Source organism: Pyrus communis, chromosome 5, assembly GCF_963583255.1.
Source record: "Pyrus communis chromosome 5, drPyrComm1.1, whole genome shotgun sequence".
Taxonomy (NCBI): Eukaryota; Viridiplantae; Streptophyta; class Magnoliopsida; order Rosales; family Rosaceae; genus Pyrus; species Pyrus communis.
In genome coordinates this window covers 3,702,033-3,727,202 of record NC_084807.1, presented here as the reverse complement: position 1 = coordinate 3,727,202, position 25,170 = coordinate 3,702,033, and the positions used below count along the sequence as shown (strand labels likewise).

At 37.4% G+C, this 25,170-nt stretch overlaps 5 protein-coding genes across 8 annotated transcripts; 2 read left to right on the top strand and 3 right to left on the bottom strand.

Annotated features, from left to right (window-relative positions):
* The first annotated feature begins 161 nt into the window (after positions 1–161).
* On the top strand, positions 162–1,534 carry LOC137734886 (gibberellin 3-beta-dioxygenase 1-like). Its single transcript, XM_068474201.1, has 2 exons — positions 162–649; positions 893–1,534. The coding sequence occupies exons 1-2, from the start codon at positions 162–164 to the stop codon at positions 1,494–1,496; spliced, it is 1,092 nt and encodes a 363-aa protein (XP_068330302.1). The 3' UTR covers positions 1,497–1,534.
* On the bottom strand, positions 1,507–6,528 carry LOC137734885 (uncharacterized). Of its 2 annotated transcripts, none has more exons than XM_068474199.1 (8): positions 6,341–6,528; positions 5,602–6,183; positions 4,678–4,778; positions 4,514–4,590; positions 4,256–4,325; positions 3,010–3,100; positions 2,867–2,929; positions 1,507–2,312 (listed from the first exon to the last, which is right to left on the bottom strand). In XM_068474199.1, the coding sequence occupies exons 1-8, from the start codon at positions 6,419–6,421 to the stop codon at positions 1,716–1,718; spliced, it is 1,662 nt and encodes a 553-aa protein (XP_068330300.1). In that variant the 5' UTR covers positions 6,422–6,528; the 3' UTR covers positions 1,507–1,715. The 2 variants fall into 2 exon arrangements, with proteins under 2 accessions (XP_068330300.1, XP_068330301.1); XM_068474200.1 differs by lacking the exon at positions 6,341–6,528 and having other exon boundaries at positions 5,602–5,880; positions 5,979–6,144.
* Positions 6,529–9,381: 2,853 nt separating this feature from the next.
* Positions 9,382–14,506, bottom strand: LOC137734613 (vacuolar protein sorting-associated protein 36-like). Of its 3 annotated transcripts, none has more exons than XR_011068567.1 (9): positions 13,762–14,506; positions 13,398–13,592; positions 13,141–13,234; positions 12,962–13,019; positions 12,701–12,770; positions 11,951–12,086; positions 11,745–11,829; positions 10,820–11,003; positions 9,382–9,776 (listed from the first exon to the last, which is right to left on the bottom strand). XR_011068567.1 is itself a non-coding variant. In XM_068473855.1 (9 exons), the coding sequence occupies exons 1-8, from the start codon at positions 14,404–14,406 to the stop codon at positions 10,946–10,948; spliced, it is 1,341 nt and encodes a 446-aa protein (XP_068329956.1). In that variant the 5' UTR covers positions 14,407–14,506; the 3' UTR covers positions 10,547–10,819; positions 10,931–10,945. The 3 variants fall into 3 exon arrangements, 2 of the variants coding, with proteins under 2 accessions (XP_068329956.1, XP_068329955.1); XM_068473855.1 differs by lacking the exon at positions 9,382–9,776 and adding an exon at positions 10,547–10,819 and having other exon boundaries at positions 10,931–11,003; XM_068473854.1 differs by lacking the exon at positions 9,382–9,776 and having other exon boundaries at positions 10,547–11,003.
* A 2,516-nt stretch (positions 14,507–17,022) lies between these two features.
* Positions 17,023–20,341, top strand: LOC137735686 (uncharacterized). The gene is made up of 3 exons (XM_068475131.1): positions 17,023–17,294; positions 17,878–18,832; positions 18,944–20,341. The coding sequence occupies exons 1-3, from the start codon at positions 17,286–17,288 to the stop codon at positions 20,011–20,013; spliced, it is 2,034 nt and encodes a 677-aa protein (XP_068331232.1). The 5' UTR covers positions 17,023–17,285; the 3' UTR covers positions 20,014–20,341.
* A 432-nt stretch (positions 20,342–20,773) lies between these two features.
* Positions 20,774–24,742, bottom strand: LOC137734746 (NADP-dependent D-sorbitol-6-phosphate dehydrogenase-like). Its single transcript, XM_068474021.1, has 6 exons — positions 24,525–24,742; positions 23,340–23,434; positions 23,107–23,224; positions 22,107–22,239; positions 21,355–21,574; positions 20,774–21,225 (listed from the first exon to the last, which is right to left on the bottom strand). Exons 1-6 carry the CDS (start codon positions 24,655–24,657, stop codon positions 20,995–20,997), a joined length of 930 nt encoding a protein of 309 aa, XP_068330122.1. The 5' UTR covers positions 24,658–24,742; the 3' UTR covers positions 20,774–20,994.
* Positions 24,743–25,170: the final 428 nt, after the last annotated feature.

Here is a 25,170-nt window from a genome sequence, read left to right as displayed (position 1 = left end):
AGAATATCACTCGTAATAAAAAACGAGAAACTTGCCACCGTCTATATATATGCACACAATCCTCACTCTCTCTCACACAGTCCTCCCTCCCTCCCTCTCTCTCTCTCTCTCTCTCTCTCTCTGATCTCTCTCTCTCTCTCTCTCTAGTAGTACTATCTACTATGTCGAGTGGAAAACTCTCAGATGCATTCAAATCCCACCCTATCTTTCTTCACAAGCAACACCCACACGACTTCGGCTCATTACAGGAATTGCCGGAGTCGTATGCATGGACGTCACAGCTTAACGAATATCCGTCTTTCGAATCATTATCTTGCTCAGAGTCTGTGCCGGTAATCGATCTCGCCGACCCAAATGTCTTTGAACTCGTAGGACATGCATGCAAGACTTGGGGCATGTTCCAAGCCACAAACCATGGCGTCCCCCAAAAACTTGTTGACGACATGGAATATACAGTTCGAAGCCTTTTCTCTCTGCCACCCCAACAAAAGCTCAAAGCAGCTCGATTGGCCGATGGCATTTCCGGTTACGGTTTCCATCGCATATCTGCCTTTTGTGAAAAGCTAATGTGGTCTGAGAGCTTCACTACCGTTGGCTCCCCACTTCAACATTTTTGCCAACTTTGGCCCCAAGATTACACCAAGTTCTGGTACGTACGCATGCATGCACGTATTACTCCAACCACTTATAATTATATACAATATTTAGACATACAAAACTGGCATTCAAGGTGTGCTTTACAATATATCGTGTATTTGAGAATGCGTTAGCAATTTAGTATGTTAGTTTTTTGTCTTTAAATTGCATACTCAAATATATATTGCTTCTATATATATATATGTGTGTATATTGTGTTTTTGCTTTGAATTGTGTTTGATTTTTGTTTGGTCAGTTGTGTTACTGAAGAATATGAGAAAGAGATGAAAAGGCTTGCAGCTAGATTGATGTGGCTAATGCTTGGCTCATTAGGCATATCCAAGGAAGACATCAAATGGGCGGGTCCAAGAGGTGAATTTGAAGATGCATCTGCAGCCTTACAATTGAACTCATACCCCGCTTGTCCGGATCCGGATCGGACCATGGGTCTTGCCCAACATACTGATTCAAACCTCCTGTCAATCGTCCACCAAAGCGCTAACGCCAGTGGCTTGCAAGTTTTCCAAGAAGGGAAGGATGAGGGCCGGGGGTGGCTTATGGTTCCACCGGTCCCGGGGGCTTTTGTGATCAATGTGGGCGACTTAATTCACATATTATCAAACGGATTGTACCAGAACCCCCTTCACCGGGCAGTGGTGAACCGGAGCCAGCACCGTGTATCAGTTGCCTACTTATATGGTCCTCCGGAGAATGCTCAGCTCTTTCCCCTCTCGAAATTACTCGGCCCGAGTTGCCCTCCGCTGTACCCGCACGTCACTTGGAATGAGTACCTTGGAACCAAGGCAAAGCTTAACAACAAGGCACTTCAATCACTCCGACTGAATGCTCCTCTGAATTAGTTGCTGAGTGTAATCATATAACCATGCTGCGTCTTCCTTTGCTTTCTTCTTCCCCGTAACAAAATAATAAAACTTTTAATTTCTGCTACATAAGAAATTAAGGATCTAAATATTTCTTACATGCCCTTTGACTTGCTATAATATTCATGAATTTAACACAAGGAAAAGGATAGGAAGACAAATATAATACATTTTTGTACAAAAAGTAGAATTTCTAGTCTATGATTTCTTCCTCTTAGGTCTCTCTGTTCCCTCTCCTTCACCGTCATCTTCATCACTGCTATCAACAGAATTCTCGACATTGTTGTTATTTCCAGAATGATTGTTATAAACTCTTCCAACCATGGATTTATCACTTCCCTTAAAAGCATCTTTCTCTATAAGTGAGGACGGCTTTTGAGCCACCTCTCCGTCACCGGCACTTTCTTTTACTGCTACAGTAGGGAATTTCAAAGGTTTGTCAGGACAATCTTTGAAGAAAGAGTTTGTCACCATGAACCTAAACACCTGCAGCAGGTGGCTTCTGTCTCTCCTAATATCTGCACTAAGAAGCTTCTGCAGCAAGGTTGGCTCCCTTTTGTCGAAAGAAGGGTCATTAGACGAATCCTTTTGATGTGATCTTTGCCTCTTGGAAAACCGATCCTTTCTATCATATTTTTCTCTCTTACCAAACTTGTTTGTTGACCTCCCCTTCTTGGTCAATGTTTCATTATCTTCCTTTATATGCCCTTGATTTGAATCTGCAAGGTAGTGTGATGGTACTTCAGCAACTTGAACTCCCAACTCAGCCTGCTTTGTAAGAATATCCTTGAGTTGCTGCAACGAAGAATAAGTAAAACTATCAAATATAAGAAAATGGTCGTAAAGATTTACTTCCTCAATGTCCAGAACAAAGTCGAGGAAAACCAGTATATCACCTTCTGAAACATAAACATCAAGCATGATACCAGTAATAGAAGAACATTAGTCTCTAGTAACTAGGTTTTGATTAATTTCCAACACTTATGAATCTAATTTAAAGAAGATGGATGAAAAGACTTGGATTGATTGCATATCAACTCAGATCCTCAGACAAAAAACTAGAAGAAGCAACGAAGAAGAGCAGTCTCAAAGAGCTGTCATGACACGATCCAAAATTTCAGGTTTAATGTAATACTAGTGATCTCTTTGAGTAACAATTAGAAATATAAGCCACGATGCAGCTTAAAGACAACAAAATGCAAAAATTAACCAGAACTAGCTCAGTTGGCCAAGGTGATAATGAGTTGAGCAAAAGTATTGCTCAGTCTTGTTCAATGATTATAGTGTAAAAATAATCAGCATGAGCGCGCATACACACACAGAGATAGAGAGAGAAGTAATCAGCACACCTCTCGTCGAATGTTTGCCTCTCTTTCGATGACCTCTGAATTTATCTGCTTTCCACTTATCTTCTGCAAGTGGCATTTTAATATTAAAAAAATCTACATTTAGATGGAAAGAAAAAGCAGGCATGTCTCACAGTCAGCCTAACCTTCTCTATGTTGGATTTCGACGGGTAGTGCTTCCTACGTTCTTCCCGCCACCGCTCAATCTCTTGTTCCGTATATGACAAGAAAAGAGGTCTTCTCATTTGAGACAAAAAGAAGGCGTGTCCATGCACATAAAAACAGCAGTGAGTTTCATTAAGAAACAGGAGAGTGTGATCACTCATAAGGCAAGATATAAGGATTATGGATGCTGAGAATGTAAAGCTACTTCATGACTGTTAAGTTTGCAATGTAAAGAACAAATACATATTATTTTTCACTCCTATCAGTGAGTTCCTAGGTACCAAGCCCATAATTGGAGAGTTGGAAGACTTTCTGGATTCACAGATGGCAGTTACAGAAACACTCTTCTTAAACTAAAGAGGAAGTTTCTTGTTACCCATCCTCTTTCTTGGAGAAACATTATGGTATCATCAATTTTGGGATTACATTAAAATGGTATTTTCAAAACCGGTCAAGTTTCAATACTAATGTTACTGTGCTGCAAGGAGGAAGAACAAGAGGGAAAAACAATAAGGAACCGGTTGGTATTATTAATACAGTAATTAGCACTAGCACTAGGAGTTTGACTGAGCTAGCTCAAAAACCAACTTGTTTAGCTAAAACATTTTACATTGCGGTCTTTGAACTTCGAGTAAGCTTATTCTGGATAAAGGTTTTTAGGCCTGAAAACAGACTAAAGCATAGATCAGCCCACTTTAGGCCTCACACAGTATCTTCAAATAATTGTTCCATGTCAGCCTGCCAGTACCTCAGGCCAAATACTGATCTACATAAAGGCCATCTGACCACTTAGGCTCAGGCTAAGGAAATTGTATCTTAGTGAAGCTCAAACATTCCATCAGCCTGCCAACTGAAAATCCTACATTCGACTACTCAACTACTCAAGCAAGCTATTATATTTTGTAGCACTCCCATATTTGGTTTTCAATATTTTATATTTTAGTCATAGGTAGTGAGTAGATGCAAAGGAGAAAAGAGGGAGAAATAACGGACAAGGAAGGGACAGTGATGAATGAGGGACGAAATGTACATGAAGATGTAGTTAACCCACTTTGTTGAAAATCATCTTAACAGAGACAGGTATGATTTGATCAAGAGTATGTTGTTAAACTTATAAAGAGCAAAAAATCTTCAAGACAGTGTACAAGCCCGAGTGGTGAAATTTCAATTAGAGAAAACTCATTAATTCGTATTCAAAACTATATGATATGAGAGAGCAGAGGTTACCTCTTCCTTTCCCTGCCCTGGTTGGAAGAGTTGGCCAGAGCAAACTTTCCTTCGCTTTCATTTCTCAACCCTGCAATTTTGTGGACAGAGAGAGAATAAACATCATGCTTACAAAAAAGTATTCTGTACTTGAAAAGAGTAACAGGAAATCATGGTTTATGATATCTCTGCAACCCACGCTCAAGCATGCACAATGACATTAAAAGAACAGACAGGAAAGATAATATATAAACTTGGTAGACAAGTATAAGTCCATACCTTTTCCTTTGTGCCCATTAGGAAATGCAAACTTTCCCTTTGCATTTTTCATATGATGCGACTGAGGATTCTGAAATCTACACAAACCATATTTATTATGAATCACAAATCATTGGTCCAAATCTTCAGAAGTAACATAATGAAATGACACTAGTATAACCTACCCCCCTTGGTGATTCTTCAGATTCTTTGTAAAGCTTTTGCTTGGTGATTGTTTCCAATTGGAATTTGAATTGTAACCACCACTACTATTGGTTTTATTTCCCTGCAGAAGCCGACAATATTTTTATCAACCGCAACCAATGCATTTACTTCAAAGTAATATATTCTATTAGCAACTAACTGTTTTTAAGAAAATGTACTTAATAAAAAATGATGGCAGAATATCTATATTAAAGTTAACAGAAAAAGAAGGCAGGAAATTTTGACGGCCAAATGATGTATTTTAAAAAAGAATGGCATTACCATATCAATATAATGTAACAACCTTGTCCATTGAATCGTAACCCACAATAAAGTGACCTACTAATCAGTATAAGTAAATTAACCACTAAGTACACACATGTACACAGACAAAGGAGATCTCGGAATTTACCATGCCCTTATAAAATATTAAAAACTAAATCTGTTACTAAAGTTAAAAAGAAGAAACAAAAAAGGTCCATTTTATAACCATTTTGTTTTTAGTTTTTAGTTTTCATTTTTCATTTTTTCTTTTCCAGTTAGAGATAAAGGGCAAATACAGGGGAGCAACGAGGGATATAGAAGGGTGGAGGAAGGATGGTGGAAGAGATGTAGAAGAAATGTATAAGGAAAGGTACACACAATGAAAACTATAAACATAAAAATATCAAAATTTTGTTCTCTTCTCATTCATTTTTCTTTACTTCTACCCCTCTCCCCTACCACCCTTCTTCGTCCCTCCTTTTTCCCGTATATTTTGCCCATATCTCAAACACAATAATAGAAAATTAAAAACTAAAAACAAATTGGTTATCAAACGGATAAATAAATGTAGCGATATTCATGTAATACTTTTTGACAGAAAGAATATAAATTCAAATATCCGCAAGGCAAAACAAGGTTACCTGTGTCCCTTGCACTGGAGGTAGACCCAAGTTTTGCTGATTTTGGTTAACTTGCTGGCCTGCCTGATTAGAATGCAGATTAACCTGGTTATTTGCAAACAATGGGACATTTTGAGACATTGTGGTCTGAGGTGCTTGATTTGATCCCGGAACACCATAATTAGGATGGACTTGCGATGGATTTTGCATTTGCATTGGCACAAATTGATTCATGTTTTGCATTGAATTCGGCAAACAAAACTGTCCATACGGCAAACCCATATTCTGGTTCATCTGTTGCTGTAAATTTAACATGTTATGCCCAAATATTTTCCCAGGCACTTGAGATGACATCAATTGATTCACTTGCTGCACCAAATTGCAGAATTGAGGCATACCTTGCGAACCGAAAAACCCAACATTCTGCTGACCCGGTTGAGATGTAGGGCCAATGGAACCGAATTGAGGCACACCCAGATGGTTATTTTGCATAGGAAGAGGGTTGTTTGGTAGATTCATGAAATTGGGTTGAGCTATCATAGAATTAGAATTACTAAATTGGACTGGAATTTGGGGATTCCTGATACCCAATTGAGGTTGCATCTGCATACGCATAGAACATTGCAACATATCAGCAATGGATTAGATTCCGTAAGCTCCTGCTGCTGCTTAAACAAACCATAAAAGCGAAAACCCAGAAAGCAGAAGCGGGGTGAAGTTAGTGAAAGGAGTTGTATTTTGGAATGTGGAAGAAAATTACCTGGTGAGGAGGTGGAGCCAAGCTACCAGTTGTGTGAGCTCGGTTGGAATGGCGAGGAAAGGAATTGTAGTGAGGTAACATTTTGCAGCATCCGGACTGATACAGTGAGTTCTGGGTACTCTGAGGCAGGGGAGGAGGAGGAGCTAGGGTTTAAGAAGGGTTTAGAGTGCCTCGTTGTTCGCTTTGTCGAGGGGAAGGATTTGGAGGGCCGGGGAGTTTCTGGATTGACAAAGCGAAGAAGTTGGGCTTCATTTCTTTCTTTTTCTATTTTTTTACATATTGGGCCTACGACTTTAAGCCCAAAATATGTATGAGTCATAATCAGGTGACACACATTTTGACACCCACCTTATAAGGCTGATTTCGTAATGTATTTCAATAGTCCAACCGTCTATCTTTTGTGTCTTCTCTCAAATATCATGTTTACCAAGAATTATTCAAATCGGAAATATGGCAATTGGAATAAATGACAGCCGTTTTAGTGATTTTTTATTTTTTTTTTTGCAAAACCGTATTCGTCTATTTTATTTACTACAAATGAATGTCTTAAGGTTTTGGATTTATCTAAATTTTTTGCAAGGATGATCTATGAATGATGAATTGAAATATAGCGGGTTTGGATTGTGAAACAAGTTACAGAGTGGTTCGTACAAATGGGTGTATCCTAACTCAAATGTATATATATGGTTAGAATTCGATGACACACGTTTTTAACACACGTTTTGAGGAGGCCCACTCTGTAATATTTTTCAAGGATCCAATCAAAGATTCATTTTATTCACTACAAATGAATGTTTTAATCATTTTGGATTTATCTAAATTTTTGCAAGGATAATCTATGAATGATGTAATAAAATATAGATGGCTTGAATCGTTGAAATACATAACGAAGTAAGCACCACAAATTTGTGTCAAAAGCGTGTGCTCTAGATCCTAACCCATATAGGGGTGGATTTTTTTTGCCAAATTGCCGTGCCAACTAAATTGTCAACCATGTCATACCGATTTTGTGCCAATCGGCAATGGTATGGTATTGTACCGTAATGAAATTTTATATTACGGTATTGGTAATGTATACCGTTATCACGGTATTATCGTACCGTACTAAAAATATAATATGTTAGATAATTTATAAATTATATAATTATATAACACATATTTATAATATATGTAGTTGATAAGCTCTGATGAAGGAACTTATACAAGAAATGAGGGAGCAACACCTTTTGGAGATATCCAATGAAGTTGATAAGTACTTTGCCACTCCTTATATTAGCATTGTTGTTGGTGGCTTTGATCTCTTGAGTTGGTAGAAATCAAACACAAAAGAGTTCCAAATTCTTTCACAAATAGCCAATGATATCTTTGCAATCCTCACTTCTACCGTTGCTAGTGAAAATGCATTTAGCCTAGAGAGGAGGGTTGTGGACCCTTTTAGGGCATCCTTGACTTCTAAAATGTTAGAGACACTAGTGTGTACTAGTGATTGGCTTATGGTGAATGAAGTAAACTTCTACAAGGAACCAACGGAATATATGCTTCAATTTTACAAGGAAATGGAAGAAGTGGAAACAAGTAAGATATGCTTTAAACTTTTTAGTAAATTTGTTATTAAATGGTTTTCAACTTTAATTCTTCTTGCTACTAATATGTTTTCTTTGTTTGTAATGTAGGCTTGACACAAGTTCAATCTTCTACAAGTTCAATGCCTCCTCCAAAAGCTTCGACATCTCAAACTTAAAGAATTGATCAATGGATCTTTTTAAAGTTTAATTCCAATTTTCATTTGGTTTGAAACTTTAACTTCTATTTGTTTTGGTTTGTGACTTCTATTTGGATTATAAGCTTAATTTTCATCATGAATCTTGATACATCATTTGAACTATTGTGTGTGTGAATTGTGAATGATGAATAATAGATGAATTTAGGCTACAATGTATGAGATAACAGTGCCAAAAAAAAAAATTGCCCTTGAATTGGGTTAAAAAACAAAAACAAATTTTGTCCCAAAACAAAGTGGCAGTTACTATTACTATACCACATTAACCAAACTATTTGGCAATACCAAACTTCTGTGTACCGAAAATTTGGTATGGTAATGTTAATAAATTTTGCCAAACTGAAAGTTGGGTATAGTAATTGGTACTAGGGTTTTGGTGTGATAACCGTACCGAACCCACCCACCCTAAGCCCATATGTACATAGAGCCCCCTTCTTATGAGTGATCCCTCAAATAAGCTTATTAGAGCATCTCCAAAAGAGATGTTAAAATTGCCACGTAGGCATACAACAGTAATAAAATGAAAGCAAACTCTCTCTAACCAAGCCTTCAATTTCTTATGTGACGCTGAGTCATTTGAAAACAAAGCCTTTTACTATCAAATTTGATAGCAGATGTCAAATTTATTAAATGATTTTTTTAATAGATTAATATAAAATATAATATATAATATATGTTGTTATGTTTTTGAAATATTTAATTGGTTGTCTTAATCATTGGACTCCACAAAAAGATAAAAAATTTACTAAATGACATTATTATTTAATATATTGGGTAAAGCAAAATATTGTTCAAAATGTCAAATTACCACATAAGCTATTAACTATGATTTAATGTTTAAAAGGAGATGCTCTTAACAGATCTTTTGTAGAGCTGACTCCCATCGTATTTTAACAGTACAATATTGGAAAAACTAACCAAAATTGGGACCTTGAATTGAATTTTAGCCAATTATTATGTTTTTATATAATTCTAACCACATTTTGACATAAAAGTACTTACACACCCTCGTTAACTAAAAATTGCAGAAGCTAGCAACTTCTGTGGCGAATAATAGTCAACTAATAGTCATTCTAATCCATCATCTTTTAGATCTTATCGCAAAGATTATACAGGGTTTCAGATCTAGGTCCAAAAACATAGATGATTTTTTTTGATAAACCACCCAAATTCAAAACTATTTGACCGTTGGATTAAATAATAGTCATACTGATGTTTCTTTGATAAACCGACTTTGTCTAATTTCTTCACAATAACTGGATGCCTTAATATTTTTGAATTTGTTTAATTTTTTACAAATATGATCTTATGAATAACAAATCGAAATATATACAGTTAGAATCCTGGAAAAAAAGTTATAGATTGAACTTATGAAGTGTCAAAATGTGTGTCAAAAAAAGTCTCATCCCGACCCCTATACATAGGGCTAGAATCGAGGCATATTTTTTGACACATTTTGTTTATGAGACTTAACTACGATACATGCAGCTAATTAATACATTAATCATCTAACAGTCAGATACATGCAAATATAATAATCTCTCTTTTTTATTGCATCTGCAGAGGGTCCTCTTCTTGGAATGAGAGTGTTGACATATTCAACATCAAAACAGGTATATATGGAGATGGAATGAATTTCCTTCCACTTGCATGCTACTACAAACTCAAATCAACCAATGAGATATAAGTAAAGTGGATCAAGTAGATTGTGTACTACTAATTATCACTCTGATCACATTCTCATAACTAATCACAAGCTCATAGTCATACCATAACAGCACTAAAACAAACACACACCAACCAATTAACACCAAGCCGACTAGACGGGAGACGAGCTGAGTTTATTCAGATTCGTTACACCGAAGATGTGACTAGTTATGCTTATGCACGAGAATGTGATTAGAGTATGATTAGTAGTATACAATTCCTAAATCTTGAGGCACCAAGGGCCCGTTTGATAACCATCTCGTTTAGTTAGTGTCACTTTTGTGTTAGCATAGAGATAGAGGGAAATATACGAGAAATGAGATGTATAAGAGGGGAGAAAGGATGGTGAGAGAGATGTAGAAGAACGCATAAAGAACGTACACAAAATAAAAACTAAAAACCAAAAACTCTTCTAAGTTGTTTTCACTTTCAAGTTTTTGCTTTCGTATAATCTCTTTCATTTCTCCCTCCCACCCTTCATCCTTCTCCATTCCTTATTTCTTTCATATATTTCCCTCTATATCTAGGAAAAATAAATTCAAAAACTAAAAGCTAAAACGAGTTGGTTGTCAAAAGGGCCCGAAATTAATGAAAGCTCGTTATTTTTCAGCCACCACATCTCACCAGAGCAAAAAAAAAAGAAAAAAAAAATTTACCGGAAAGAACACAGAAGCAAAGCCTTAAATATCAACCCAAGAATCAATCAAACATAATCAAACTTGAAGCCGTGAAGAAAAGAGAAAACCACTGTAAAAAGACATTTACGAAAATGGCGCAATAATTTTCTGTTCAATTACAAAGTCGATGTATTTGTTAAGGGCAAGGACCAGAGACGCCAACTCACAAGAAGCACATATATGCCCATAATTCTATTATATTGGAGTCAAGTATGCCCTTGATGCATCCTTATGGAACCTTAAGTCTCTGCATCGCCTCAAAATTGAAAGTTTGAAGTTTTCCGGGGAATTAAGTGATAAATAGGAAAAACTCACCTGAAAAAATTCGGCATTCATCAATTTGTGTACGTCATTCAGCATTCATCCATTTATGTCAGTCTTATTTGCTTCTGATTCCAACAGCGTGAAAATGGAGAAAGGGATTACCGCACAAATCACCTCTCATCCAGAAGCAGACACCGCCCTCAACCATGTGTGATAGATTCCATAGTCTTTCACTCTGTCCAAAGACAATATACTTATTACAAACAAATAGATAATGAAAATGTATTGCATGTACATAATAAAAATAAGAGTTAGTCCTACCACCACCTTGTCATCTACATTAATTTTTTACAGAAATGCATAAATGTGAAGTAGGATAGCTTCAGGGTGTAAACTTCAAGATGTATCGCGTTCGTAAGTAGATCGAGGGTTTGGGATGGTTTAAGGGAAAAACTGGGGCATTTTTCAGTGGTTCAAGGCTTGAAATTTAAAGTCACAGGATGGTTATGCTGGACTTTGACAGTGGACATTCCAACTGCTAAACCTGTCACACATACACACTTTACACATGAGAATACGCAGACGCATGCATTATGTGTGCTATCCTAATGTCATAGGGTTCCCATTATATGTTTTTTTTTTGAGATGTTATTTCTCGCATTCAAAGTCTAGGATATCCCCACGTACTTGCATGCCTAATATAACGGCCGGAAAACAAAATATTCATTATCTACCCCCATCATCCATCTTTTCACTTTATTTTTACCATTGGCTCTGCCACCAAATAAGTACTACTGTAGAGGTTGATCTAATGATAATCTTTTTGAAGATGCTTAAATTGTATAAAAATCAAATTGAATCACTTGGAGACAAAGTAACTAAGATTTGACAAACACGTTCCTTCAGGAGAAGAGATAAAAGCATCAGATAAGGAGAAACATCAGTCTTCAAGATCAACGACAGATTTTTCACTTACAGGTACAAGTCATCTGGATCGAATTCTGGAAACAGGTTGATATAAAAGCGAAAGCCATCAGGGCTAATATCTCTGCACAGCAAACCTATATAACCAAAATTAATCAAAACTCAACCATAGAACTAATATATTTTATAGAAAACATATACTCTTATGAAGAAAACAACATCAGAGTATTGTCAAACAATGTTCTGCAAACAGGGTACCTTTGCTTTCAGCAGTAAGAAGATGCTCCTTGGCCATGCCTGGTGCAATACCTAATGTAATTGCAGCATCACTAGCACTTATCCCAGTTCGAAGAGCATCAGGCTTTGTTACAAGGGTCTTGATTCTAGCAAAAACCTGATTTAAAAAATATAGTGAGTTGTTTCATGCAACTTGAAATGGCTTCTGATGTAGAATGACAGATGTCATAATCTAAGATGCAAAATAAAGTACATTCTAGTATCGTACATGGCCAGGATGTGTTTTTCACCATTTTATCAAAAAAAGCTAAAAAAAAGGGGTGTGTACCGTATAGCTTGAATGGAAGAATGGAATAATTCTAATTCCTCCCTATTCTAGCTATCTTACACTAAAGCAATCAAGAGAAACGCCATTTAGGACCTGCATAAAATCTATCTCATTCCTGTTCAGGAATCAAATTCCTTGTGAGGAACTTGGAATTAAAATCATTCGAACCAAAACAAATATTTTTTTTTCTCTTAAAATGTTAGAACTGAATCTATCTTCTTTTTTGAAACCAATATCCTTTAATCTTATTGTGTACGAAAGCAATTCATTTGAAGCAGGACTACACAAGGGTTAGTAGTGTTATGGTTATGGTGGGCTTTAATGGTGTAATAGTATACATGCTTTCCACCATTTTGGCTCGGAAGTGCAAAGCGGATGTGTTTCAACCAAAACAATTACACAATTTTATCAATATAAAACAGCTTATAATGATATAAGATCACCTCTTCGTCACTGTGGGACTTATTCTGGATGACCATGACTCCACTATCAAACTTACGAAGCATTACTGGGCTGAAATGAAAGAATAATCAACAAGATGATATTATGGTACTCTTGCCGTACTCATGTCACATAATATTGATGCAGACAGGTAGTCATTTTTTACACATTACAAGTAATGTGAACTAGCGTTTATAGTTTGCATTATTTACTCACGTATTTCCATGCTTTCAAATAAATAAATTGAAGAAATTCCTACATACACGTCAAACTTCTCCCAAAGAGAACACGCTTGCAGCAAATCCTCTGGTGAGATCAGTTCTGCATAAAGAGAGATACTAAGCCACGTTTCACCATTCAAAAATTCCAACATGAACTCGAAACTTAACCAATTAGAGCTAACAAAATTAAAAACAAGAGATGAGGTATTATCACACAACACCTGTGCCGCGAGCACGATTGAAGAGACAGTAGATGTCTATGAGATTCATCATTCCTCCAGCTTTCTCAAGTGGAAGCCTGACAAAATCTGCTAACTATTTATCAGAAACAACAGAAAATTAATTTTCTTTTCGAAGACGAAGAAATTGAGAAAATAATAAATGACATGATGCATTTTTCGTGTGAGCGTTAACATCCAATAAGAATGAACGTAAATAGAGCTGATTTCATTCACACAAAAAACGGAAAGAAGACAACCTGACGGGACAATTGTTGGTGATACTGAGCACCAGCAGACTCCTTAGTAACGGGCGATATAATACCAACACTCAGCATCCAATCCTGCATCTCTTGTTTGGAACCCAATTCCTCGTCATTTGGCTGCGAAGTCGAGCCAGATAAAAGCTTCTGCCTCATTTTTTCTGCTAGCATCACCATCTCTTTAGCCTTACTCTGTAAATTTAATATTACTCTACAATGTAAAACCATTCACAAACAGAATGCACGCACACTCAACTCCAATCGAAAATTATACAAATTGAAGAATTCAAATGCAGCAATTAAATCCCTGAAATTCTAGAAATTGTTTGTCATGGTAACCGAAAGACGACATTTTTATTACCATGAGAGCATTCAAGTCCTGGAAAGCGTCCTGCAAGCTCTTATCGGTACTCTCCCACATCTCCTGTTCTTTCCTCAATATCCCCGAAACTCCAACCATCCTCACCGTCCCTTCCCTCGTATACAACCCGGAGCTGGACGCCGAACCGGAACCCGAAACCGCATCGGAGCTGCCCGGCTCATCCCCAATCTCCCAGGCTCTACCCCGCCAGCTCTCCCAAAATTTGCTCAAAAACGCGTCCAAATCGCCCTTCCCCCTCACCACCACCGTCACAACCACCGACCTCGAACCCGAACCCGAATCCGGAACCCGGCCTTCGGGCGAAACCGAGAGCTGGAACCTGAACCGGGGCCAGGCGAACATGGACTTGATCGACTTTTTGGCGGCAAAGATGTGGGTGATGGCAGCGAGAGGGATGGCGGAGGCTGAAGAAGAGGCGGTGGCTATTGTGGTGGTGGAGTCGGGAAGCCATAAGAGGCGGTGGGTGGTGAGAATGAGGAGACCCGATTTGAGGTGAGGGAAGTTGGGGAGATCTTCGCATTCGAGGTCTACGGCGGAAAGGAGGGAACATTCGATCTCAGTTGGGAGAAGGACTGGGCGGCCGCTCGTGGTTAGCTCCGCGGCTTGCAGGCAGTTCCCGGCCATTTGACGACCATGGGAGTCGTGAATCGTGATGATGATGATAATGTAATCACTATGATGATGACTCAGTTTCGTTTGAACTGCAGGATGTGGGAACGGAAGATGAAACGGTAGAAGTCAAAATTATCAGGCTAGTGTGTAAACTTTTTTTATTTTTTGTTATTTTTAAATTAAACGGTAGATCAACTAACGATAGAGTTGGAATTCATGCCGTAAGCGTTTAATTCTTTTTCTGCTACTGTGGTAAAAGACAATTTGCTTTGGTGTGTAAAATTTCAACATGCATTAATTTTTTTTTTTTTGGTACGGTAGACTCTCGCACGTTAAAAGCTCGGGTAAAGAACAAGCAGTGTATGATCAAAATATAAAGAAGATACAATACTATTACTTTTCTCAAGGTTATTGCATGTCTTTTCTATGCTCATTTTCGACTAACATCAGTAAAAAATAAAAATAAATTAAGTGATACATGGATCTCATTCCGCTTCAATATCTATTAAAGGTCTTCTCTCATTTTTACTTATTTATAGCACGTTATCAGCACAACGTCCTAATCAGTTTTTCATTTTCCTCAAAATGTTTCCCATAAGAATTTTACGGTTTCTCTTTCTTTTCTTCATCACATGTTGTGTGCTTCATCGCCACCACGATGAAGATCTGAAACCTCCATGCCTTGTCCTAATCCTCATCTTACTAACTTCTTATGTTTTTAATTTCTTATTTGGTATAACACCTGACTACTAACTCAATATTTGTTATACTAATTCTGTTAATAACTTGAGTATTGCAATATAATCGTCTATCATGCATTACATAATTCCAATAAAGTTATGCGCTACAATTGCACTTCTCATCAACTTTTTGTGGTGATAATACTCAATACTGATGGTAGTGTCTGTGTAGTGAGTATCACTAATTATCTAACCATTTTTAATTAATATCCTTATAAGTTATCCTTGAGTCTGAGTTTCAATTGCTTAGTTTGTTCTGGAGTTCAAAAATGAAAATTTTGTAAGAACCAAAAGTTTGTCGCAATTGACATCACTAGAAAGAACCACCTTACATTGGTCGTAGATGCAAATATCTATCTTGAGGCAAGAAATTTTGGGGACACCATTAGGGAAGAAAACACTACAACCTCCCAAGATCAAGCTAAAGCCATGATATTTATTTGTCGCCACATCCATGAAGGATTGAAAAGCAAATACCTGATGGTTGAAGAGCCATTGGCTCTTTGGAATGCCTTGATATAGATATATTCACCAGAAAATGGTGACTCTCTTTATAACTCGTTATGATTGGACACACCTGTGAACCCAAGATTTTAAGTTAGTCGTTGAGTATAATTCCGCAATTTTCAGAATCAGTTCCCAAATGAAAACTTTACGAGGAAAATGTCGCTAAAGCATAAGCGCCAAAAAAACATTCAGTACTTTACAACCACAAATTTGCTCCTGTAGTTGCAATATAAAGAGCGCGGGTTTACATAGTACAGTCAGCCGATATCAGTACTCTTTGTGATTGAGCAGAACAATGTGTTTTTGATAAAAAAAATCAGTAGTCCCGACCAATTGGATCGACGCCATGCTTAGAAGTGAACGATGCTTCCCTTGAAGCAAATACTTGAGCTATCTTGCGAACTAATACTACTTTCTTCTCTAATACGCATAAAACCCGCTCACAAACTGGAGATCTGTTCACTTATGAAAATACTGCATTATCATGGCACTTAACAAAACAAACTCTAGTTGTTACATCTTCCAATCACCCAAAAATACTTCCTTGTTAAGATCAATGATCCATAACATTCGAAACTCATGTGGTCTATCTTCAAAAGGAAACACTCCAACTATCGTTCATGAAGATAATGTATCGTGTATTGCTCAAATGAAGGAATAATTCATCAAAGGCTATAAGACTAAACACATATATTCAAAGTTTTTCAATACACATGAGATTCAGAAGGCTAAAGTTATGAAGTCAAACAAACTCATTCCAACAATAATCTAGTAGACCAATTCATCAAATTTCTACCAAAGTGTACGTTCCAAAAGCTGGTGCATGATATTTTTTAAAATTGCATTTTGTAAACCACATTTAATTGTTGATGGTTGATGTCCATTTTTTAACTCTTTAAATATGTCACCAATAGAAAATAAACACGTTAGTTAACACTTAATAATCTAATCATCAACATCTACATCATTTGGTTTACAAAATTTAGCTTAAAATTTTGATTTCCCGATTACCCTTTCTTAATTGGGTAATGCTAGAGAGAAGAAATTTTATAAACTAAATGACATGAGAGTTGATGATTAGATTATTAGCTAACATGTAATGCTAGAGAGACTAAATTTGTAAACAAAATGACATGGAAATTGATGATTGGATTATTATTAAGCACTGATAAATATGCTCATCTATATTAGTAATAAATCATTTAGTTTGCAAATTTTGTCTACAACAACGTTACCCTTATTATCTGTTGGTACTGTGGTGACTTTGTGATTTTATCCATAAAAAGATGACATGTGATTGTGTCCTTTGTTTTTAAAAGTCAAAGACAAATACTTTCTCCTCCATCCTCGTCGGAATTCCCAAACCAGACAAGAAGAAAATAGTTTACTTATTCATTTTTTTACGTGAAACCATCAATGTCATCCATGGAAACTTACCTTTCCCTTCCCCATCTGTAGCAAACCCCCCCTTCCCGTCCCTGCCGAATGATTACTTTTGTTTGTTGAATTCTTTTGAATTTTCATTCTGGGTATCGGCGTTGGCATTGGGCATTGCATAATGATGGATCCACACACAAGTGAAGGAGGCACCCTTTGAAGAAGAAGAAGATTTTTGAGCACATCTCCAACCCCTTCATTGCAAAAATGATGCAGGTAATACAAATCATGCCTTTCTTTACAAAAACTAGTCTTAAATTGTTAGGAAAACTAATGAAAGGTTGAAAACTTTGAGTTTTCAACGATAAGGACAAAATAAAGGGTAAAGTGAATGGTATCATGATTGACTTTTTAGTGTAAAAATGTAGTTTTTCGTTAAAATGAATAGTATCGGGAGCTTTTCGTTAAAGTTCCCTCAATTGTTTGCAATCAGTAAGTTTTGCTATATATGTCTAGAAGGAATTTGAGATATTTCAATTGGCCAGCACCCAGCAGGCAGCAGATTTTTCATTCTTCTTACTATCATTACCTGGAAAATGGAAGTCATGATCGTAATTGATATGAATTGTAAAGAGTAGATAAGCTTTATGAATAACAGATGTTGATCTTTGAACGCGTTTAGGAGAATATAATGTCAAGAGTAATGTAATTTACTTGTATGTGAAAAATCAAAGGATTTGGTTTTTTGTTTTGAATTTGAGGATGAAGAATTTGATTTCAAAATCGTTCGTTGAACATTCTGTTGGAAAATAGAACTTACTGGTTAATTTGGTGTATTAAAGGATGAAATTGTTTGTAGGAATTGTCAACCATTGATGATCTACCTGCAAGTAATGTGGAACTCAAACCGGAAAAGATTGAAGACGGGAAGGATGGAGGTCCTTCGTTTCATTGTGATCTTTACGACACAGAATTAGTTTACAAGATAGCTCAAGTGCTCATCCCTGGATTAGCTACAGCTTGTGTTGACAACACATCTGGTGATATCTTCAGGACTGCTGGTTCAGTGGCTGCTGATCTCAGAAAGGAAATGGTGGAGTACATTACTCAGAGAAGCGAAAATTTTGTAGCGGAGTCTGTTATCTTAGAGGGTGGGACTGATGCACAAGTCTCTGATCATCCGTATGACATCATTTCTGATTTTGTTGATGACTTTGCAAGTTCCAAGAGAAATCTATTTAGTCGGGTTACAGGATGGCTGCTAAGTGAAAAAAGAGAAGATAACATAGATGATTTCGTTCAAGAGATGGAAATAAACGGGTTTTGGCTGATTGATAAAAGAGAAGCAATAGCACAGACTCTGCTTAAGAATGTCGACTTCAAGAATGAACATCACTGCAACATGAAGTTTAACTCTTCAGAAGCGCTTGCCGAGCATGCTTCAAGCTGCAGTTTTAGGTCTATGACTTGCACAAATGAAGGTTGTACTATTGTATTTTGTGCAAGTCACATGGAGAAACATGATTCAATTTGCCCGTTCAAGATAATTCCATGTGAACAAAACTGCTCCAGTACCATCATGAGACGCGAGATGGACAGACATTGTATTACTGTCTGTCCAATGAAGCTTGTTAGTTGTCCTTTCTATGCAGTGGGTTGTCAATCTCCTGTACCACACTGTAAAGTTGAGCAACATCGTTTGGATGATCTCCATTCTCACTTGCTTTTCATTCTTCAAACTATCCACAAGGAAGCATCTGTGGAGGATCTAAAGAAACGGGTGGAGCAAGTAGAAAAGGTGAGTTTCTTCGTATGTTGCATTTTTGTTGGACATAAATTTTAATGGAAATTAAAAACAATGATATGCTAATTAAGATGATCACATTTCATGTTTACATGGCAGGCATCTTCATCCAGTCAATTAGCAGATGCTCGAGATGTGAGATCGTTAACATCTGCAGTCAAGGGTATTGAAGAGAAACTTGGTCCAATGGAAGTGAGCAGCACGCACCCAGAGGATGTTGAAGCAAAACCAGGACCAGCAGAATTGAACGGCAAACATCCAGAGGATGTTGAAGCAAAATTAGGGCCAACGGAAGTGACCAGCAAACCCACCGAGGATCTTGAAGCAAAACTTCAGCCGCAGGAAGTGAACAAAAGAACCCCAGAGGCTGTTGAAACAAAACTAGGGCCAAAGGAAGTAAGCCGCAAACCCCCAGAGGATCGTGAAACTAAACTAGGTTCAAAAGAAACGAGCAGCAAAACCTCCAAGGATCCTGAGGCAAATCTCAGGCCAAATGAAGTGAGCAGCCAACCACGAGAGGATCTTGAAACAAATCAAGGGTCAAAGGAAGTGAGCAGAAAAACCTCAGAGGATCCTGAAGCAAAGCTTAGGACAAAGGAACCGAGCAGAAAATCCCCTGAGAATGTTGAAAAAAAACTAGCGCCAAAGGAAGTGGACGGCAAACCCCCAGAGGATCATGAAGCAAAAATTGGGACAAATGAAGTGAGCAGCCAACCCCGAGAGGACTGTGAAACAAGCCAAGGGTCAAAGGAAGTGAGCAGCAAACCCCCAGAGAATCCTGAAGCAAAGCTTGGGTCAAAGGAACTGAGCAGAAAATCCCCGAAGGATGTTGAAAAAAAACTTGCGCCAAAGGAAGTGGACAGCACACCACCAGAGGATCACGAACCAAAAACCAGGACAAAGGATGTGGACAATGAATCCCTGAAGGATATTGAAGTAAAACGTGGGCCAAAGGAAGTGAACAACGAATCCCCGAAGGATATTGAAGCAAAAGTAGGGCCAAAGGAAGCGAGCAGCAAAGACTCAAAGAATTTTGAAGCAAAAGTAACTCCTAGTGAAAGCAGCAGCAAACCCCCAGAGGATCTTGAAGCAAAACTGGGGCCAACAGAAGTGAGCGACAAACACAAGGATAGTGAAGAGAGTAGGGAAACCTCAACTTCGAAAAATGTCTTTGAGGAAGCTGAAACATAAAACCTAAGTTACCTAACCTGCCAAGTATCCTGTTTTACGTAACCTCATTCGCGTTTGATGGAGCCATCGCGCTGCCAGAAACTGACATCATCTGTACGTGTCCACTTGGTTCCCGACCAGTAAGTTTGATCATTACGTAGATACTTTTATGATCAGCTTATTTTTTGCCTCATTGTTCATTCTTTGTTTACCTTAATCATTCTTTGTTTGTGATAAAGTTTATAGGTTTAACCATGGGATTTGTTTTAATTATTTTTACTTTTGGCAAAATGTGGTAAACAGTTTTGTAAATGAGAGTTTGAATGCAAGAATTTCTCAATCTTTTTGCCCGTGATCTAAAGTTGAATATACCTGGACGTCTTCGAAGCGTTTAGCGTTTGATCGTGCAATCTTCTTCTCGGGTTAGTGATTCATTAGGTGATATGGCTGTGATGTTATTTTTTTTAATCCATGGCCTGTTTGGTTGGGGAGAAAGTGGAAGAAAATGGAATGGAAAAAATGGTTCAATTCATTAAGCCGCCGAGTTAAAACATCGGTGGCGGCGACATCTCTTTCTGTCCGACTTCTGTGTTCAGGAATGAGAAATATTACAGAAACAAGAGGGAATACTCATAGTATAGCAAGAAATGTTAAATCTTTCCAACAGCTTAAGTTGATAACTACTCCCAAGTCCTAACCGGAGAATTCTTTACCATGTCACAATTTCTTCATCTATTTCAAGACGAAAGTAGAGCTGCAAATTTAAAATCGAAATACGAAATGCAAACAGAGGACACGCAAGGGAAAACAATGACATTATAAAGAGTAGGTTCATTCGATAGATAAATGGAGTTTGTGGAGTTTTATCAAACTCGTCTACTTAACCTTCAAGAACGATCCAGCTTGAAGTTTACAACTCGGAGAAAGAAACATGGCTCCAGTACTCTGTTATTCTTTGCCCACACAAGGCATTTGCTCTCACGGATAGAGTTACCGACAAACCTATGCATACAGATCAACGCCCCAAAACTTGGCAGGTTGATTTGTCCGGTGTTTCCTGTCCACCTTCCCAATCAGGTCCATGTCCTCTTTTGTAAGCTCAAAGTCGAAAACTTGGATATTCTCTTTCATTCTCTCAAGTTTTGATGTCTTCGGGATGACAACCGTGTTGCGTTGGATGCCCCACCTTAGAACAACTTGGGCGACAGTCTTTTTGTATTTCTCAGCCAGATTCTGACAAAAGAGGAATGTGATTGAGAGGAAACAAATCTTACTGTTAGCAAAGAAAATTAATTTATTTTCCTAGTAATTTGAAAATAAACCTAGTAATTCAAGTGATTATAAAGAAAAAAACAAGCTTACCTTGATAACTGGATCATCCAGACATGAAACTGAACCAAACAATTCGATGTTGGCGGCAGCACCTCCAAGAGGAGTGTGGGCAGTGACACAGATGCCATGCTTCTGACAGAATTTGACAAGAGATTCACGCTGGAAGTATGGGTGAGTCTCAATCTGATTCACGGCCGGCTTCACTTTGGAATAAACTAAGCAATCTCTCGTTAGAAAGATATCATAGTTACTGCAATTAATTGTTTCATCAGAGCACAATTCATAAACAAAAGAATTGACAAATGAATGAAATTTAAAAACCAGAATATAAAAATAGGAATCTTCCACTAGGGGCAGTGCACATTGCAATAAGCTGATCAAGGAGATAAAGAAAGTTGCTAACAGGGCCACAACTCAGAAAATGCCGGTTTATTGACATAAACCCAGTGATATTGCGATATAACTTGTAATCTTTCTCTAACTGCACATCATGTGTAACTTTGTAACATGCAGCAACAAGCAATAAGACACAATAGTTAACCTCTTCCTGAACTCGACTATATAATCTCCACTGAAGCTGTAATTGTAAAAATTTATTACCATTTTAACGTGCACACACACAAGGTTTCAATTTTCTTCAGCACATTCACTTACATTTTCCTAAGTTGTATAGCTAAAACAATAATAATGCATATGGAATAATAGGGATAGCTACTCTAAAGACACAATATCATTAATTTTGATTCATGTAGTCGTTGAATGAGCTAAGCTTTTAAGATCACCTAATTCCAATGCTACGAACTAAACCCATAGAGACCAGCTCTTCCATAGCATGCCAGGTAGTTTCCAAAGATACAGTTGTGTCTATTTCTAGCACCCCATCCTCATCCAAAGCACTGCCAGTCGTACCAACCCCTGCATGTATGTAAATTAATAGACAGATGAATTCAATAATCAATTTAAGGATGAATAAATTTGAAAATTAAAAGAAAACAGTTCATATGCTAATTCAAGATGGGAACGAGCATATATTTTTTATCTTGATCATCAAGCCGCCGTTTTAACTCAATAGAGCTTTTTGAAATAGTAAGTCATTTGTAAGCCAGCATGCATGAAAAAGAAACTAAGGTCGTGTCTGGTACTCTTGATTCTTGAATTTGTTCTCCAACATATGGAAAGCCCATTTCCCCAATATAATAGAATGAGCACCCACTAACATTTCTCCCCCACTTCAATTCCATTCCTATTTAACACAACAGAAAAGAAAAGCCTAATACCTTCATCAACTCCTTTCCACGACCTTTCGTGCCTCACTTGCCCCTCACTGTCTGATTCTCTCTTCACTCTCCTCACACACCCTAATCAGTTTGTCCTTTCTGTACCTCCCAAAGCACTCACATTCACTTTGGCTCTCAGCCCTCAGTGAGTCATTGAGTTTATAATTATTCCTTAAACCCTGGTTCGGTTTGGATTAGTGAATTGGAATGGTATTGCTTTCTGTTTCTTACTGAGCTCTTTTAGTCTGTAGTGAGTTTGGCTAGATAACTTAGATAACTCAGGAAAGGTTATACCCTGAATTTTCTTTCCATTTATCAATCATGTCCTTGACCATCCAAGCTGTAGAGACATCAGTTGGTAGCATGTAAACTGTTTTCCTTTTTTAGTTATCCACAGTTTTCAACCACGCACTATTATTGTCAACAAGATTTCAAAAATAGTGGAGTACATATACATAATACAGAGAATTTTTGCATAAAGCATGAGAAAAGCAAGAATAAATACCGGTATGCTTGGTGGCAACAGGAAAGTGAACAAGGTACAGATCTAGATAATCCAACCGAAGTTTCTTCAGACTATCTTTACAGGCCTCTACCACATGTCCATGATCTGAATTCCAAAGCTGCATTAAGGATGAAGAAACAGGGAGAAAAATGAATGCCATAGTCTAGACAATGAAGAATATGGACTAGTGAACTGGAGCAGAAAAAGAAATCTTGATTGAAAAGTAAACTAGCCTTGGTGGTGATGAAGAGATCCTCTCGCTTAACAAGCCCAGTCGAAAGTGCTTCTGCAAGTGCCTCCCCAACTTCTGGTTCATTCTTGTAATCAGCTGAAAGCAGCATTAACTCATCAATGTATATTACAACCGCAAAGGTAAGTTGTGCTACAAGCTACAAATAATTACCACCCATATAGGGCAAAAAATGAGTAGAACCTAGATTCAAATGTTTTAGCAAGCACAAGAAAAGCCAAACCCAAAACCTGAACAATAAACTGTTTCATGACTTCTTGTACTCGGTGGGGGCAATATCACAGTGAAGAGGCCAAATACAGTTCAGACACAAATTGGTAACTGGCAACCACCCCAGGGAGAATGCTAATAAGCGTTATAAGCCTAATAGCTTCCATTTTACTATGCAATCTTCTTAAATTTGGTGAACTTCGAATGCATGCATCATGCATGTTTATCATCAGTCATCACACACACGCGCACTGATGGAGGAGCCAAGTTAAAAATTCAATAAATTAGTTTCTTTACTTTCTTTTGTAATCAATGCAGTTCAGTCTGCAAGTTCTTTGCGTTTGGGTCTCTCTATGTTACAATATTAATATTTATGTGGCATAAGTTAGTCTTTAGAATTCCTACGTATATTAACATGGATTTTTCCAATTTCATATGCCAACTAGCCTATCAAAAGGGCTACTTTGTAAGCTTTTAAGATTAGTGTTGGTGACAGAAATTCTGGAAATTCTGGAAATTCTGGTTTCTTACTTGTGTGCGAGGCACAACAACCCTGGAGTGACACCAAGGAACCTTCAGCATGAGGCTGAAGGGCATTGTGATGCCGGAATTTTTCTAATTTCCCTATCGGAGTGATTCCAATACACCTTTGGTTTAGTGTGATGCCAAAGGCCGGAAGTGAGTCCCGACTACACCAAGCACACACAATGCTTTTACTCTACCAGAAGTAGTTGATGCAACTAAAACCCAAATCACAAATTAATTGAGCTACATCACAATCTAATTCATAATTTCATATCGAAACCTATGTACCAATAATCTAAGGAACCCTCTTGACATGGTGTAATTAGAGCATTTTGAACGAACCCAGATCACAAATTATGAAATGAAAGGAAAGAAATCAAACCCATATGAACAAAAAAGAAAATGAATGAGAGAGATATGGGATCATGGATACCAGCGCAATCGAAATGGCGATAGCCAAGGTTGAGGGCATTGAAAACGAGGTCTCTGATTTCTTTTCCTTCCATGCGCCAAACACCCAGCCCCACTACTGGCATCTTGAATCCACTGTTGAGTGTTATCGCCATTTTTCGACCTTCCTTTCTTTCTTTCGAGCTTGCCTCTGCCTCCTCGTCTGCCTCACTGTGCCAGTATATGTGCTAATCCTCCGTAAGAATGGGATTGAAAGAGGATAATGATATTCAATTTTTAGCCATTTATCTTTTTAAATTTATTTGATCTGATAGCTGAAAATTGAAACGAATGTGTAAGAATTAAAAATAGATATGTAGATAGGAATACATTTAAGGAAATTAGATATAATAGAAAGACTTTAAATTTAGGGTTCTAAATTATAAACAACGATACGAATAACATGAATGATAGAAATAAAAACATTGACAATGTCTAAATACCCTTGTTTATATTTCAATAACGTTGGCTAAATGACTAAGGGACATGTATTCAGTTAGAAGTTTAAAAGATTTAAAAGACTTTACAAATTCATATGTATTTAATGAAGATTTAAATGCATTTATGGAAGTCCACAAGTATTCAAACACGATTTTAAGGGGTTTATAAAATTCTACAAAAATCAAAGT